This window comes from Eublepharis macularius, chromosome 7 (assembly GCF_028583425.1).
Source record: "Eublepharis macularius isolate TG4126 chromosome 7, MPM_Emac_v1.0, whole genome shotgun sequence".
Classification (NCBI taxonomy): Eukaryota; Metazoa; Chordata; class Lepidosauria; order Squamata; family Eublepharidae; genus Eublepharis; species Eublepharis macularius.
The window spans coordinates 73,358,235-73,376,219 of NC_072796.1; the positions used below are offsets into that span (position 1 = coordinate 73,358,235).

The following is a 17,985-nucleotide window of genomic DNA, read 5'->3' on the forward strand; positions in this document are numbered from 1 at the left end:
ATGCAGCTTCCTTGGATCGTGGTGGACCAGGCTCCCGTTTAGGAGAAGGTCTTGCCGAGGGGGCAGACTCACATACGTCCGTTGGGACATCCGCAGGAGCTTCGGGAACCAAACCTGCCGTGGCCAGAAGGGGGCCACTAGAATGCAGTCCGTCCCGTCCTCCTCTATCTTGCACAAGACCCTGGGAATAAAGGGGAATGGAGGAAACATGTAGTGCAAGCCCTGCGTCCACGTAAACTGGAAGGCATCCCCAATAGAGAGGGGGTCGCTCCCTGCCCTGGAACAGAACGTGTGGGCCTTGGTGGTCGCCGCAGTGGCGAACACATCTATCACTGGATGACCCCACATCTGGAAGATCGGCCCAACGCACTCTACGTTCAGTTCCCACTCGTGTTCCAGTAAAGGGACCCTGCTGAGGGCATCTGCCCGGGCATTGTCCGACCCAGCCACGTGTATAGCACGAAGCGACACGCCGTTCTCGATAGCCCACTGCCAAGTGAGTGTGGCTTCCCGGCACAGGGCCATGGACACTGTGCCCCCCTGCTGATTCACGTAGTACATGGCAGTCGTGTTGTCCGTCTGTACCAAGACCTGACGATTTCTCAGCAGTGCTGTAAGAGACACAAGTGCGAAACGAATGGCCCTTAGTTCAAGCACATTGATATGGAGGGTCTTTTCCCTGTCAGACCAGACATCTTGCACCGACACATCACCACAGTAAGCCCCCCATCCCAACAGAGAGGCATCAGTGGTAACCGTGATGTCATGGTGTTGATACCCGAAAGGGGTCCCTCTAAACAAGTTGTCATCAGACAGCCACCAGTCCAAGGAGGAGAGGATGACCCTCGGGATAGAGAATTTGAGGGACGGAGGGTGCAGTAGAGCATCATACCTCCGCACAAACCAGTTCTGTAGAGGGCGCATACGCAGCCTAGCGAAAGGCACCACAGAGGTGGCCGCTGCCATATGCCCTAGTAAGCACTGGATAGTGCGCACAGACTGGAACCGGTTCCTTTTAAACATGGACACTAGACCCCTTAGGGACCGAGCCCTCTCCAAGGGGAGCAGGGCCTTACCCTCCACAGAGTCTAACAGTGCACCAATGTAGGACACCTTGCAGTTGGGCACCAGTTTGGATTTCTCCAAGTTCACCAGGAGCCCCAGGCGTTGGCAAGTGCTAAGTACCAAGCCAATGTCCTGCACCAGCCTAGACTCTGATTCAGCCACGATGAGCCAGTCATCGAGGTACGAAAAGATGGTACAGCCTTCTTCCCGTAGGAAGGAAACCACAGGGGCCACACATTTAGTGAACACTCGTGGGGCAGTGGACAGGCCAAAGGGGAGCACCTTATACCGGAAAACCCTTTGCCGGTAAACAAAGCTCAGGTACTTCCTGTGCTCCTTCCGTATGCCCACGTGAAAGTATGCGTCTTTTAAGTCAAGAACCGCAAACCAATCCCCCTGTTTCAGCAAGGCGATCACAGCCGCCAACGTTACCATTTTGAATTTGGTCACCTTGAGGAAGGCATTAAGGCCCCTCAGATCTAAGATGGGACGTAAGCCCCCATCCTTCTTAGGGACCAGGAAGAACCTAGAGAAGAATCCCTTCACAGAGTCCTCATAGGGCAATTCTTCCACAGCACCCTTGGCCAAGAGCGACACGATCTCCGCATCCAGCTCGGCCATAGTGTTATTGACAGCTGTCAGGAGTGAACTGCATCTAGGCAGCTCAACGAACTCCAGCCCGTATCCCAGTTCAACAATAGTTAAGACCCATGAGTCAGATGTTATTGACTCCCACTCAGAGAGGAGTGGACTAAGTCTGTCCGAAAAGTTCGGGGATACGGCTGGCGTGACCCGTCAGTACTGCCTCCCGGTGCCCTGCTGATCCTTCTGCTGGGCCGGTTGTTGTGCCGGACGAGGCTTGAAGGGCCGACGCCTCCTCTGCTGTTGTGCGGGAGGGTAAGGCCGCTGTTGGTAGGCAGGATACTGCTGGTAGCCTGGCCGCTGTTGATGGTATCTGCCCTGGTAATGGTAAGGGCCAGATCGGGGAGCGTACCGTGACCTGGAGGAGGGCTTGTCCGCTGGAGCCAGACCCAAAGACCGCGCCGTCTGCCGGTCCTCTTTCTTTTTCTTCAGGGTCTCGTCGGTCGCTTTGGAAAAGAGCGAATCCCCCTCAAATGGCATGCTCTCCACTCTGGAACGCACCTCTTGGGACAGGGCCGTAGACCGCAACCAGGAGTGGCGCCTGAGGACCACCGCCGAAGCCATCCCTCTAGCAGCAGTGTCAGCAGCGTGGCTTCCAGCGTTCATCTGCTGCTTAGACAGCCTCACAGCCTCTGTCTGCAGCAGGGACACCACAGCCTTCTGCTCAGGAGGGAGGTCTCGTGTATAGGATGCCAACTTCTCCCAGAGGTACAGCTGGTACCCTGCCATGATGGTCTGATAGTTGGCAATCCTCAGACCTAGGGAAGAAACAATGTATTGGCGCCTGCCCATGGCATCCAGTTTCTTGCCCTCCTTATCGGCAGGTACCGAGGAGTGACCCGATCGCCTGGGGTTGAACTCCTCTGTGACCAAGGAGGAAGGTGGAGGGTGTTTCACCAGCGCCGGCCAGGTACCCTGCTTGATCTTGTAGAGCTGCTCAATCCTCTTGGATGTTGGAGGTTGATCGCAGGACACCTGCCACACCTTCTCCACGATTTCCTCAAGACCCTCGAGCATGGGGAAGCCAACGTATGCCGGGTTGTCTCCGTAAATGCGTTTGAGGAGCTTGTCCTTGGTCTGGGGAACTGCCGAGGAGATGTCCATCTCGAGAGCCTTGGCCATCCTTGCCATCTGGTCGGCGTAGATGCGGAGGTCCTCGAATGGCGAGTCCGCAGATGGTACAAGCTCTTCAGCTGGCGATGGTTCGGACCAGGACTCCGACTGGTAGCCGCCAAAGCTCTCCACATCCTCCTCATCGGAACCGAGCTGGGATTCCGGAACCTGGTGCGGAGGGGGAGCCCACGTCGACCTCGATGTCGAAGGCCTCGGTTCCGACACGGAGAAACCTGCAGGTGCCCCTTCCCACTGGCAATGGTATGGCGAGGGGAGGTAGGAGGCCTGTCGATGTCGGGACGCAGTGGACCGGACCGATCGGACACTGTCCCCAGACCGACGTCGCTCACGACCGGCAGCTGGTGGAGACGGACGGGCAGGCGACGGACGGCTCCGACGAGGAGACGGGCTCGGTTCCAGCCTCGGCGACCGAAGAGCAGGCGATGTTCGGATCCGACGGCGCGGGCTCGGCTCCGGTCCCGAAGAGAATTCTGCGGGCACCGTCTCGAAGGCCATCGGATCCGGCACCGGCACGGAGATGTCCTCTGGCTCCGGGGAATCCAGATGAGGGGAAGGCGTGTGAGGAAGCACGATGACCTCTTCCTGGGGAGCGGGATGCGGCGACCGGTGATGTTTGGTCTTCTTCTTCTTCTTCGCCGGTTCCGAAGAAGACCTCGGAACCGACGCGCTCCTCGCCTTCGAAGGGGACCTCGGCCTCGATCTCTTAGGTTTTACCGGAATCGACCCGGTCGTCGGTTCCGATCGGGGACTCGGTAGACGGATCCTCGGTTCCGATGTCGGTCTCGGATCCGACCTGGTGGAAGATGCGCTACGGGGCGGCCGCACCGGTCCCTGCGCTGGAGAGGCCGCTCTCGACGCCGAGGCACTCGGGGGACGCGGTTTCGACCCCGACCTCGCGGAGGCCACTGAGCCAGCTCTGGAATGCCGTTCGGCAGAGGGGCTAGGGCCGGCCTTGGAGGAGGGCAACGGGGCGCCTCCGGACATGACCTTCTGCCACAGGGAGGAGTTAAGTCGGGCCTTGCGCTCCTGTCGGGCCTTGTTGGTGAAGCCCTGGCAAATTTTACAGGCCGTTACATTATGGGTCTCCCCCAAACAGAACAAGCACAGTTCATGGCCATCGGTCTTGGCCATTTTAGTGTGGCATTGGAGGCAATGCTTGAAGAGAGCCTTTGAGGCCATCTTCAGGGGCACGCGAAAGGAAGGTCAAAAACAGTCCGAGTCAAATTACCGAGTCCACAACAAAGTCCAAACGAGATCCGAAGAATAGCCGAGGTCACGAAGTCCGAAGTCAAAAGCCAAGCAATCAGTCAGAATAAAGCACGAAGCACAAAAAAGCACAGAGCAACGAAGCTCACGTTCTCTCCAAGCGGCGGCAAGAAGAGAACTGAGGGAAGGGGCCGTTGGTCGCTGGAGGATCACGTGACCGTTTGGGCGGGAAAACGGTCGCTGAGGCGCGCGACAAACGGCCCCTTCGGAGCCATGGAAGCTCTAGAAAATTCTCCGGCGGCTGGCCTGCGCCTGCGCAGTCCCCATGTGTGGAGGCACAGAAGAACGAAGATGAACAAGAGCTTCCTGCTCCTTTATCTTCCTCAGGAGCTTGGGCAGGATCGGAATGGGAGGAAAGGCATATAGAAGCCCCTGTAGCCATTGTGACGTTAGTGCATCTATCCCTTCTGCTAGAGGATGCTGATACCGGGACATGAACCTGGGCAACCGATAATGGACACAAAGAGGTCCATTATTGGTTGGCCGAAGTGGTTCGCAATTTCCAGAAAAATCTCCTTTTTGAGCGTCCACTCCCCTGGAAGGATGGTCTGTTGGCTCAGCCAATCCGTTTGGATGTTGTCCAAACCTCTGATGTGTTCTGCCCAAATTGATGCCAGGCGAGGTTCCATCCACGTTAGGATTTTTGTAGCCTCTTTGAGTAGGGAGGAGGATCGAGTCCCCCCCCCCGCCATTTGTTGATATAGGATTTTGCTGACGTGTTGTCTGTGTGAATAAGGACATCCTGACCCTGAATCTTGTTGGAGAACTCTACCAGCACCAGCTCAATCGCTCATAACTCGAGGAAACTGATCGAAAGGCAGGACTGATCAAAAGGCGGAGGCTAAATCACCTGGGAAGAGCCAAGAGCACATGGTGGTGAGCTGCTGCTAGAAGGTAAGGGGTGTTTTTCTTTCTGCCTTTTGCCGTTCCTAGCTACTGTGTGAGAAGCTGAGGGTGAGTGGGCTCTGTGTAGCTTGCTAGAGAATGGTTCTGGTAAAGTTCTGTGTGGGGCTGTTGGGGGCTGAGTGAAGTGCTGTTGTTTGCTGCTAGTTGCTGTTGCTCTTGGTTAAAAGCCCCACCCCCTATGGTCCTGGGGGTCTGCTGGGCTAGGCAGGAAGTGACCTTTTGAAACAAAAGGCTCCTTCTCACCAGAGGCAGAGCTAAATCACTTGGGCTGAGGCAAGAGCACATGGTGGTGAGCTGCTGCTAGAAGGTAAGGGTTTTTTGTCTTTCTGCCTATCGCCTTTCCTAGCTATTGTGTGAGAAGCTGAGGTTGAGTGGGCTCTGTCTAGCTTGCTAGAGAGTGGTTCTGGTTAAGTTCTATGGGGAGCTGTTGGGGGCTGAGTGAATTGCTGTTGTTTGCTGCTGGTTGCTGTTGCTCTTGATTACAAGCCCCACCCCCCATATGGTCCTGGGGCTCTGCTGGGCTAGGCAGGAAGTGACCTTTTGAAACAAAAGGCTCCTCCTTGTGAGAGGGCAAAAGCTAAAGGTCTCTTGGCCTGTGGCTCTTAGCCTGGAAATCTGCCTGAGGGACCCGAAACTCTGCTGAGAATACTCTGGGTATATATTTGGAAGGCAATCATGTCTACTGAAGCCCCCTTTGCAGTCACCTGCATGGAGTGTGCCATGTTCCTCCCAGAAGAGAAGACGGAGATCACTTGCCAGAAGTGTAAGTTGGTCAGACTATTGGAAGAAAAGGTTCAGTGCGTGAAGGAGAGGACCACCACCCTTCAGGAAATTAAGGAAGGGGAGGATTTTATTGACAAGAGCCTGGGGGCTCCGCACAGCCAAGAAGAGGAAAGTCAAGGAGAAGAAGAGTCGATCTCCCTTCTGAGCCTCCTCTCAGATCTATGGTACAAACCCGAAGAAGTCAGCGAAGAAGACGCTCTGGTCCACTTGAGCTCAAGAATCATTTTGAAATACTAGAGATGGTGACAGAGATGAGAGTGGAAGAAGAACCGCAAAGACCTGGAAGAGGGTGTGTAGAGGACATGGGGCCATACGGAAGTGGGAAAAAATAGAAGGTGGTGGTCGTCGGGGACTCTCTGCTCAGGGGTATGGAACGCCATGTCTCTGGGCCAGATCCCCAATTCTGAGAGATGTGTTGCTTGCAGGGGGCCAGAATTCAGGATATTACCAACTGACTCCCGAAACTCATCAAGCCCGCTGATAAGTACCCGTTTGTGCTGATTCATGTGGGAACGAATGACATGGCTGCGAATACTGTTGCAAGAATTAAAGAGGATTATGAAGCTCTTGGAAGGCAGTTGAAGGCACTGGGAGCACAGGTGGTATTCTCTTTTATCCTTCCAGTCATAGGAAGAGAAACGCGCAGGGAGCGGACCATACTTGAGGTGAATCGTTGGCTGAGATGGTGGTGCTGGCAGGAGCGCTTTGAGTTCTGGGACCATGGGATAGGTTTTCTTAGAGAAGGCCTTCTAGCACATGATGGGCTTCACCTCTCAAGGGCAGGGAAGAAAATGTTTGGAACGAAACTGGAGAACTTCATCAGGAGAGCTTTAAACTGATGCCGCAAGGGAAAGGGGAAGATCAACACGGGGATTTCAATGACGAAGTGAAAACAGTGGGGACCCACCTGGGTAGGACAGGTCAAACAAAGGTACAAGGCTACAAGTGGCTATATACCAATGCCCAAAGTATGGGTAATAAGAAAGAAGAGCTTGAGCTTCTATTGCAAACAGAGGGCTATGATATAGTAGGACTAACTGAGACTTGGTGGGATGATTCCCATGACTGGAATGTGCTACTGGATGGGCATGAATTGTTCAAGAAAAACTGGAAGGGTAGAAGAGGAGGTGGAGTGGCATTGTCTTTGAGGAGAGGGCTTGATTGTCAAGAAGTTATGAATGGGGTGGACAGCCCAGTGGAAAGCATATGGGTAGAAATAAGGGGAGGAAGGACAAAGGGTATTATTGTTGGAGTCTGCTACAGACCACCTGATCAGCAAGAAGAAATGGATGCTGCCCTCTTTGAACAGATTGGCAGAGTATCCAGACATCAAAACCTTGTAATTATGGGTGACTTCAACTTTTCCAATGTGTGCTGGGAGACAGGCTCAGCAAAGCATCATGAATCACGCAATTTCCTGACCTGCCTGGTCGATAACTTCCTTTTTCAAAAGGTGGAGGAAGCTACAAGGGGCTCAGCCATACTAGACTTGATATTAACCAACAGGGAAGAATTGGTAGATGAGGTGAAGGTGGTGGGGACCTTAGGGGGAAGTGACTATGTCCTTCTTGAATTCCAGTTGCTTGGGGGGGGGGGCAAGGAAGTTCGTAGCCAGACTTGTAAGTTAGATTTTCGTGGGGCCAACTTTGATGAACTCAGAGGCTTGATGAAAGTCATTCCGTGGGGGAGTGTGCTGGAAGGGAAAGGAGAGAGTGAAGGGTGGGCTCTTCTCAAACACGAGCTTTTGCAAGCTCAAGCCCTCACTATCCCAGCAAAATGGAAACATAGTAAGAGCTCCAATAAACCAATGTGGATGTACAGAGAGCTCCAGAATAAGCTAAAGGAGAAAAAGGAAATGTTCAGGAAATGGAGAGAAGGACAGACCTCTAAAGAGGGTTACTAGGTACTGCAGATCATCCATCAGAGAGGCTAAAGCTCAGTACGAGCTGGGTCTGGCTAGGAGGGCTAGCTACAATAAGAAAAACTTCTACAGATATGTGAGAAGCAAACTCAAGGTAAAAGAGGCAATTGGAGAAACTCTGATGCAGGACAGAGAAAAAGCAGACAGGCTTAATGACTTTTTTGCCTCTGTTTTCTCCCTGAAGAACTCAGGCACATCTAGAGATAGTAGAAAATGTGGCAGGGCACCCGAGTGGCTAGTTGACATTGACAAAGAGGTTGTGGAGAGGCATCTGGCTGCACTGGATGAATACAAATCCCCTGGGCCAGATGGGGTGCACCCAAGAGTGCTGAAAGAACTTCCTAGAGAACTTGCAGAACCCCTGTCCATCATCTTTAAGGCCTCCTGGAGGACTGGGGATGTGCCACAATATTGGAGAAGAGTGAATGTTATCCCAATCTTTAAGAAAGGGAAGAAGGATGACCCGGGAAACTACAGGCCGGTCAGTCTGACTTCTGTTGCTGGGAAGATATTCGAGCAGATTTTAAAGGGATCAATCTGTAAGCATCTGAAGGACCGCTCAGTGATCCAGGGAAGTCAGCATGGTTTTGTCCCTAACAGATCTTGCCAGACCAACCTGGTTTCCTTCTTTGATCGAGTGACCAGCTTGCTGGATCGGGGGAACTCTGTGGATGTGATTTATCTGGATTTCAGTAAAGCTTTTGATAAGGTCCCCCATGACAATCTGATGTGCAAACTGGAAGACTGTGGACTGGACTATAGGACAGTTCGGTGGATAGGGAACTGGTTAGAGGACTGTTCCCCAAGAGTGGTGGTCAACGGCATTTCATCAGATTGGAGGGAGGTGTCCAGTGGGGTGCTGCAGGGCTTGGTTTTGGGTCCAGTAATTTTCAGTATTTTTATCAATGATCTGGATGAAGGAGTGGAAGGGCTGCTCATTAAATTTGCTGATGATACCAAATTGGGAGGAGTAGCAAACACCCAAGAAGATAGAATTAAAATTCAACAAGACCTGAATACCCTGGAGAAATGGGCAGCTGTGAATAGGATGCAATTCAACAAAGACAAGTGCACAGTATTACATCTAGGCCACAAAAATGGGAAGCACAGATACTGGATGGGGGATACACTTCTGGGCAGTAGTATATGTGAAAAGAGATCTTGGGGTAAGAGTGGACTGTAAACTAAATATGAGCAGTCAGTGTGATGCGGTGGCAAAAAAGTCTAATTCAATCTTGGGTGGTATCAAAGGGGCCATAGCATCGAAATCGCAGGAGGTCATAGCCCCTCTCTATACTACCTTGGTCAGGCCGCACCTTGAGTATTGTGTGCAGTTCTGGAGGCCTCACTTCAAAAAGGATGTGAATAAAATCGAGAGGGTGCAGAGGAGAACGACGAGGATGATCAGGGGTCTGGAGACTGAGCCCTACGAGGAAAGGCTGAGGGCCTTGGGAATGTTTAGTTTGGATAAGAGATTGAGGAGCGACATGATTGCTCTCTTTAAGTATTTGAAAGGCTGTCATTTGGAGGAGGGCAAAGAGCTGTTCCAGTTGGCAGCAGAGGGTAGGACCCGAAACAATGGGCTTAAATTACGTGCACAAAGGTACCGGCTGGATATCAGGAAGAACTTTTTCACGATCAGAGTAGTTCAAAAGTGGAATCAGCTGCCTAGAGAGGTGGTGAGCTCCCTTTCACTGACAGTTTTCAAGAAGAGGCTGGTTGAATATTTGTCAGGGATGCTTTAGGCTGATCCTGCACTGGGCAGGGGGTTGGTCTAGATGGTCTCTATGGACCCTTCCAACTCTATGATTCTATGACTCTTCCTGGGATCATTGTCCCTGAATCAGAATTCCTACCAGGGTTGCTCCCTAACCCAATAGTCTGGCATCCTTGAATATCTGGACAGCCTGGGGACTCCGGAAACTCTTACCCTGTTCTAGATTTCTGTCCTTGGTCCACCAGAGTAGGCTATCCTTGACTTTCCTCAGTAGTTTGATAGACATGTTTGATTTTGCCATGATGTGGAACTGGTAACGTCGCAAGAATGGTAGAAGATCCCTTACAGTCTCCCCCAGTAGATGCCTTTGGCATTTGCCACTAATGTTCCCATGAGTTGGGAGAGTGTCATTAGGGGTACCAATCTGCCCTGGAGTACCGATCTGACTAGGCCCTTGGTCTTCTGAGCTTTTTCCTTGGGTAGAAAGAAGCCACATTTTTTGGTGTCGACTATCATCCCGAGATGCTGAATAGATTGAGTGGGCTGCAGGAAGCACTTTTCCAGATTTATTTGGAAGCTATGGCCTTGCAAGAAGTGTGTGGTCGTCCACGGCTCTCTGTGGGTCTTCTCCTCGGAAATGGTTTAGATATGGATGTTGTCCAAATACGGATGGATATGTATCCCTTTCTCCCTCAGGAGCAATATTGGGTTGATCAGTACTTTGGCAAACACTCTCGGTGCCGTGGCAAGACAGAAAGGCAGAGCTCTGAACTGGTAGCGGCTGTTGTTCACATGAAAGCGTAGGAAGCAACGGTGTGCAGCGTTGATGGGGATGTTGAGGTATGCTTCCGTGAGGTCTATTGAGGTCATGAATTCTCCTGGCTGAAGTGCCTCTGCCACTGAACGCAGGGATTCCATTCAGAAACATCTTATACTTAGGAATCTGTTGACGAACTTCAAGTCCAGGATCGCCCTCCAGTCCCCATTCTTCTTTGAGAATGTGAAGAACAGGGAGTAAACACCCTGGCCTCGTTCCTTGGGGGGGCACCGGTTCTATCGCTTGTATTTTCAGTAAATGATTGATTGCTTGTTGAGTAATGTGTTTTCTTTGGTGGTTTCTTCATAGGAGTGAGGATACGAACCGATCTGCTGGACGCGATTCGAATTCTATTGAATAGCCTCTGGAGACCACTTCTAGGTTCCAGTCGGCTACTCTTGATTCGACCCAAGCTTGCTGAAACTGAAGTAATCTCCCCCCCACGAGCCCCTGAAGTGAGTCAGGACTTGTTAGCCTTGCTCTCGAAGACATGTCTGTCTCCTCTGTTCTGAAAGGATTGATGGGCTCATGCTCCGAAGGCTCCTCTCTTAAAACTCTGTCGGGGGGGAGTTTCCAGACTGGACGTTTCGCTTCCTGTCGTGGTCTGGGTAACGAATGATAGGTCCGAAAGGGCTGTGACCCAAAGGAGTACCATTCAGACCTCCTCAGGGTTCTGGGTAATGGCTTCTTTGTATCTTTTGTTTCCACCATGATCTTGTTGAGTTGGTTCCTGAAGAGCTTATCTCCCTGGAGTGGGTACGCCATCAGATGGAATTTGGAACGAATATCAGCCTGCCAAGCCCGAAGCCATAGGAGTCTTCTGGCTACTGCTGCCGATGCTAACGACCTGGAGAAGGATATGGCATCCAGTGTAGCATCCGCTGCAAAGGTGCTGGCTTTGAGGATTTGGTTTGTCCCTTCAACCAAATGTTTGTTACTGTCTGATCAGCTGCATCATTTTAGGCAACCACACCACTGATGCTCTTGTCACGATTGAGGCCGTAGCGGAAGCCTTGATGGCTACAGCTGCCACTTCGTATGTTCTTCGCAACATGACCTCTGCCTTTCTGTCTAGACTGTCCTTAACAACCCCTTGACCATCTTCTGAAAGAAGATCCGATGTCTGTAATGCCACCACTGGAGCATCAATTCATGGGACCTGCAACAACTCATTGGTATAACCCTGAGGAGATCTGACAGGTACTCCTTTGGGTCACAGCCCTTTCGGACCTATCATTCGTTACCTAGACCACAACACGAAGCAAAGCATTCAGTCTCGAACCCCGCCCCCAGATAGAGTTTTAAGAGAGGAGCTTTCGGAGCATGAGCTGCATTTTTGGTTGCATTAGAGCATTGCTTATTAGCAGCTGGCATTTCCCATTCAGCTCTCATTTGTCTTTCAAAATACTTGGGAAATGGGAACACTTTCTCAGGTGTGTTTGCTCTGGGAAAAAATTCTTTACTCCTTTTGGGCCTGACAGAGGATTTGCCCAACTTGGGGTTCTCTTCCTCCTCCCCTTTTCCTCTTTCTTGTAGATCAAGGGCTGCCAGAGACTTAGAGAGGAGGTATCGGTAGTCCTCCATTTTGAACAACCTGTCTGGTTGCTCAGGGATGGAAATCTTTGTCGTCTTCCTCTGAGACGAATTCCCCCTCCTCTCTCTCATTGCTATCTGAAGACGCCCCCCCTTTCCAACAGAGATCTGTGGTTTCCTTCACTTTGGTAGCTTTTAGGGAAGCCTATGTGAGACAGGAGGTTGTCTTTTTGTATTTATCCTTGACCCAAATGGAGTGTGTGTGTGTGTGTGGGAGGGGGGAACGGGGGAAGAGAAGAAAGTTCACTACTGGCTCTAGAAAAGGGCTGGCACAACTGAGCAAACTCATCTCTCAATGCTTTTCTAATTAAGGAGAGAAGCTCTGCCGAGGGACCCAATCCATCATGGCTCTGTACATTACTAGTCTTGCCAGAGTTAAAGTTCCTGCTCTGCAGGCGTTGATCCGCAGTGAAACGTCCTGCAAGGGCCTCTCCCAATGGGAGGTTGACCAGTGTGTCTTCCTGGCCCATGCGGGGCTTTGCGCACTTGCTGCTGCCTTTTCTTTCATCCTCACAGAAGCGCTTCACTCAGGCAGAGCCACGTGGGCGATTTGGACTCTCCTTGTTGTTTTCTGGCACTCTTAGCAGGCACAAACAGCTCTGCAGCCGTATCGTCGCTGGGAGCCTGTTTCAATCTCGAAGGCAGGACGGCACCGGGAGACTGGGAGCTTGTTGTGGCCGCAGTGGCATTTTGTAGGCATGTCTCCTCCTCCTCCATGAAACTCACATCGGAGTCCCTCTCCACTGTGAAGTCGTTCTCCGGGTCTCCCAGGGAAAAGAGGGGGCAGCCAGGCAGAAAGAGAAGGAGGGTAGATCAGATCGAAGAGAAAGGAAAGAGAAAGAGAAAGGTCTAAGAAGCAGAAAGCCCTGCTGTTGCGTCTGCTCTCCCTGGAGGCAAGAACGAAATGAAAGAGAGGGTGACCCACACACCAATAGGAAGAGGAAGAAATAATCAACTTCCTGCCTCCCTGATTGGATGGTGGGAATCACCCCAAGATGTCCTCCACCTCAAGATGTCCTCTGCCTCAGAGGGAGAACAGGAGATATCCCAGTTCCCAGTTCATAAGTTCCCCTCAACTGCAGCACCTCCATCTCGTCAGGATTAAGTTTCACTTTATTAATCTTCATCCGTCTTATTTTTCTATTTCCCTGCAGAAACTCTGAATCCTATTTTATTTTGGAAATCTAGAACCCCCATAACGCAACATGGTTTTAAAATGAAAAACTTAAGAAAATACTGTGTAACTATTTCTGTTATTCAACATTTAGGTACAACAAAAAGAATGAGTACATTCAGATGTCATGAAAATATGTAATTAAACTACATATTTGCTGCTTCAAGTACTACAAACGCAGTTCATTGTGCCCGTATGCTACATTTCACTCCCTCCCCTTTCATAAGCAGAGTGCAACTAAGGCTTCTAAGTACAACAAATTTTGAAAATTCCGTATGACATCTGAAATCAGGCACCTGGGTGAATTGGGTCTTTTTAGCTCCTCCCTCCAACTATGAAATGGAGTCCTTTAAGTTCTTTTCCCCAAGTGCAATTTCAAACCTTCATTTAACTTCAGTTTAGAATTCTGGAGTGTGGAGGCAAGCTAAATTCCAATTCACACAGAATTCATACATAACTGATAACTGGTCAGTCAGAGTTTATTGTCTATAGCCATAGGCTGTCACAAATTTTCCAAACATCAAGTCAACTAATAAACAGATAACTGGAGTTTTTTTCAAGGAAGGCTGAATCATGCACTGTGAACAAAAGGTGGATGGAAGAGCAAGAGGACTGCACGACCAACCATGTTTACCACATCGCAATTCAGTTTACTTTGTTGTGACATCTGAATGCCACTATTACAGCACACCACCTCAACAACTCAAACTCTAATTACTTTGTTCACTTGCTTTTAACACACAAGTGCTAACAAAACTAACAAAATCTTTAAAATGTCCTCTGGACATTTCATCTTTTTTCAGCCTTGGAACAGCAAACACTGTTAATAAAGCAACTCCTAAAAATACTTCATGTACATACCTAAAGCACTAAAGAATGTGTAAAAGTAAAAATAAAAAAGTAAAAAAAGTTCTTCATTATATTTGTTGAACTCATGTTTAATACATCCATCAAAACTGAAAACATGACATACCTTCTTCTACTTTCTTAACTTTTTCATTGAGCTCAGCATTTTCTTTTGTTAGAAATGCAACATCTTTAGTAAGTGTATTGTTTGTTTCTTCAAGCTAAATGACAACAAAAATATGACAAATTATTTCTTAGACTATGAAATATGAATCTGAAGCTTCAGTTCAAGATTTAGTACAATGTATGTGTGCTGCCTCTGAAGTTCAGAACTAGGGGGGAAATGCTATTTACCTATAACTGTTGTTTTTCAAGTAGTCATCTGGGCACTCATGTTTGTCCACTTTGCATCTGTGCAGAGCTATAATTTAAAAACTTTTAGAGATGAAGATAGATCAAGATGGGTAGCCGTGTTAGCCTGTCTGTAGTAGTAGAAAAGAGCAGTAGCGCCTATAAGACTAACAAAATTTGTTGTAGAGTATGAGTTTTCATGAGTGAAGTGAGCTCATACTCACTTCACACAAAAGCTCATAAACTACCACAAATTTTGTGAGTCTTATAAGTGCTACTGGACTCTTGCTCTTTTCTGCATTTAGAGATGAAATTTGGATTGCACAAGCCCAAGGGCTCGGAGCATTTTAGTTTTCTGGCTCAGTTTCTTTCATAGCATAAGAGTATGCTGTAGAGAGTGGAAAACTGCTGGAAAGATGGGCAAGTCAAAGGAATGCACATATGACTATTTGAAGAGCCTCAGTTATGGCTGTAAGCAATTTGTTTTTACTTCTTCATGGCCTCTGTATCTTACACCAATAGGCATAGACTAGCAAGCTGATCTAGCAGGAGATGGGCACAGGTGCTTCAGGAAAACAAGATGTGAAGGACAGCTTTGCCAAAGGATGCATCAGTTCAGGTAGCAGCCCTGTTTACGTAGCAGAATAGGGCCTTCCTACTATGTGTACAGTGCCAAGCCCAGTGTGTATCCATGAATGGTGGTAGAAAAAAAGGTAGAAAAAAAGGTTGGGAGGATGAGGTTTTAATCAAGCTACACCACCTTTAGGAGGAAGGAAATGCTCAAAAATAGGACTACTCTACTGTATAGAAGTTGCTAACCTGAGACTAAGTCTTTAGAGAAAATGGCCGAACTTAGGTTATAAGGTTTGTGCTCTGGCACAGGAATGTGTTTATCAGAGCTGACTGGGAATACCTGTGGAACAGTTTCGACATTCCTTAGAGATTCGACTTTGAAGAGATTGTTCTCAAGAGAGCTCTGTGCTTAATTCCCTAATTTCTGCACAGCTGTAACGCCAATTAACAGCTTAACCCTGATTGGTTCCGGATGATTCACAGAGGCCTGAAAAGATAGCTTCTCAGATCACTCAGTATTCATGATGATGCAAGTGTGCAAGAGAGAAGCTGAAACCTGCATGTTATTTTGTCATCCTTAAAATTTCCTCATGATGAATCGACCAAGTGCAAGAAAGATGACTCACTTTGTGATGGATGGGTGATATATGCAACAATGGAAACCACTTAAGAGCTAGCTATCTAAGCATCTCTAAGTTTTATACAAGCAGTTTTTAATATTTAGCAACAGTAAGGATTTGTTGTTTTAATGCTTGTTGCCTGAGTAAGAGTGCTTCATGCTTTTTGGAGACACCCAATAATTAATAAACTTATCTTTTACTAAGCTGAGTCTGGAATTCATGTCTTGTGCATCAGTCTACCCCAGAAAGGAACCCAAGGTTGGAAAGCCTGGCCTTTGGGAAAGGGACAGCTTTGAGTCTCATAAATAACTGGAACCATGTCCTGCCTGCCTGGTTGCTGGAGTGGCTGTGGTCAACGCTCAAAACTGGGAGGTAAGCTTTCAGGTTCCTATATCTACCTTTATATAACTGCAGATATGGAGGGGCACAAAGTTCACTAGCTCTTCTTACTGAAGGAAAAGAAGCCATACACATCACTTTAAAAGGTAAGAAGGAACAAGTCACAGGTGGTTAGTGGCTTAAAAAACTTGTGCATGAGTTGAAAGATGACTGAAGTGCATTTTCTGTAAAAGTAACTTTCTCCAAAAACTGGAACCAATGACCCCAGGATCAGGAATGGGATCAGCAGTCAGATATTTTGAGAAATGAACTGAATAAGAGTCTCTGCCCAGGAATCTGAACCAAGACTGGGACCTAGAGTCAGGAGGAGAGGATCTGAATCACTTATTACTGGTTATCAATATGAAGGTGTGATGAAATGGGATTTTAAATGAAAGGTTTACTAAGTGCACCACCCAGAGAGTGGAAGGAAAGGGGTTAAAAAAACTGCCTGAAAGGAGAATGATTGACAGACTGCTCCCCCACATCTGTGACTGGTCAGTGAAAAAGTAACAATTAGTGCTGTTAGAATTGTTGTAGGAGTTGAAATCTGGAGTTTGACAAGGAAGGTCAAACTACTAACCCTCTGTGTGAGGAAAAAGGAAACGTTTGTCCTAACTGGGACAGCTTTATGTTTATGGAAAACTTTTAGTTAAGGAACTAAAGTGTGAAAGCCAACACTAATTTACACAGACAAGATAGAACTGGGAGTGTGTTGTTGGCAAAGGAAGTGGGTAGTGAAAGCAGATTCCCCTTCAGCCAAGTGATCAGAGTTCCGTCTTTTGGAGAAGGATAACTCCTGCCCAGTGTCTAAAAAAGGGGTTTTGGCTCTGAGGGAGATCCCAGGTCTGGTGTAAAGGGAAAATAGTGCTGTATTGAAGTCAGATCACCTAAACTGTGAAGTGCAATCTATGAAGGAACTTTGTTAGAGTAACCTAAGTCTGAAACAACTAACCTCTCACTTTTAAGAACTGTAAATATTTGAGACTAAGCTATAAGATTACTGTGCCTAATACTTTTGAAGTATTCTGTTCTACAATCAAAATTTACCTCAGCTTTTCTTTCCCTGCCTACCTATATAGCAACCCTGCCTGTTTAATAAAGCTGCTGTTTCCTTTTGAAATGTACACAGCCTCTAGTGCCATTTCTGCTTCTCCCTTACGAAGTATTTGGGCATGGATATAAGCCAAAAGCATATAAACCTAAAGTGTGGGACAAATAGAACTTTAAAGTATTCACAGATATACGCTACCAGAGGCTGCCCAGCCACAGCAAGCAATCTTGGTTGGCCATTTTGGCGACAGTAAGGTATTGGAACCAAAGAATGAGGTGATCTAAGTGGCAAATCCAGATGTAGCATAGTGGTTGAGTGAATCAGAACTTTGCTAATATGAATCCCACTAGTGCTGTGAGTTTAACTGGTAGCCTTGGGTAAGCCACTCCTTTCAGCCTCAGCTCCCCAAGCTGTATTGTGTAGGTAATAACACTGATTTTGTTCACCACTGAGTGGGGCCCTAATCTGTCTAGAAGAGTGATATATAAGCACAGTTATTATTGTTAATGATGAGGATTGGAGCACTAGTGAAAAACCAACAGAGAGAATTCTACAACTGAGTTTCATGTTGGTGGAGCAGTGGAAAGTACTAGGACTGACACCTCTGCTCTTGGTACAGAAGAAGAACCTGACCACTGGGCTATGGATCTGTGATATTTTGCCTTCTTCATCTTGGTTGGTAAACAGGATTGATCCTCTCTTAGGCATCTTACAAGACACACTATGGCCTGAATCAAGGAAGGCCTTGAGATAGAGTCTCTATCACCGCTCTGTTGAAAGTTAGATGAAATGAGGACATTCTGCAACACAGCAGCTATATCCACCATTTCTTCAGAAGCCATGTGGGTATTTTTCCACACAGCAGCCCACAAATGAGAGGTTTCAAACTGATGCCACCACTACAGCAGACAAAAGAGAAATGAACAGGAAGGTGCAACACATCCTCCGCAGGCATGTGCAGTTCACACTAAATCTCTTGAGAGGAGATTTTCTGTGCCTAAAAACTGCTCTAGAGTTTCCAAACTGTAGCTCAATGCAGACATAAAGCCCTTCAGTATTATGCACAAAATCCAGAAGAAGTAAATGGAAGTATCTGTCCAATACCTGTTTGTTCACTTGGCCTAAAAAATTTTTATTGTTAAACT

The 17,985-nt window shown here is 48.3% G+C and overlaps 1 protein-coding gene across 3 annotated transcripts in view; it reads right to left on the reverse strand.

Moving 5' to 3' along the window:
• Positions 1–17,985, reverse strand: part of ROCK1 (Rho associated coiled-coil containing protein kinase 1) — a 277,707-nt gene that overhangs the window by 66,445 nt on the left and 193,277 nt on the right. For all 3 annotated transcript variants that reach the window (XM_054984452.1, XM_054984451.1, XM_054984450.1), the window contains one exon: positions 13,992–14,085. In XM_054984452.1, the coding sequence (XP_054840427.1) occupies positions 13,992–14,085 (94 nt within the window). The remainder of the gene's footprint in view (positions 1–13,991; positions 14,086–17,985) is intronic.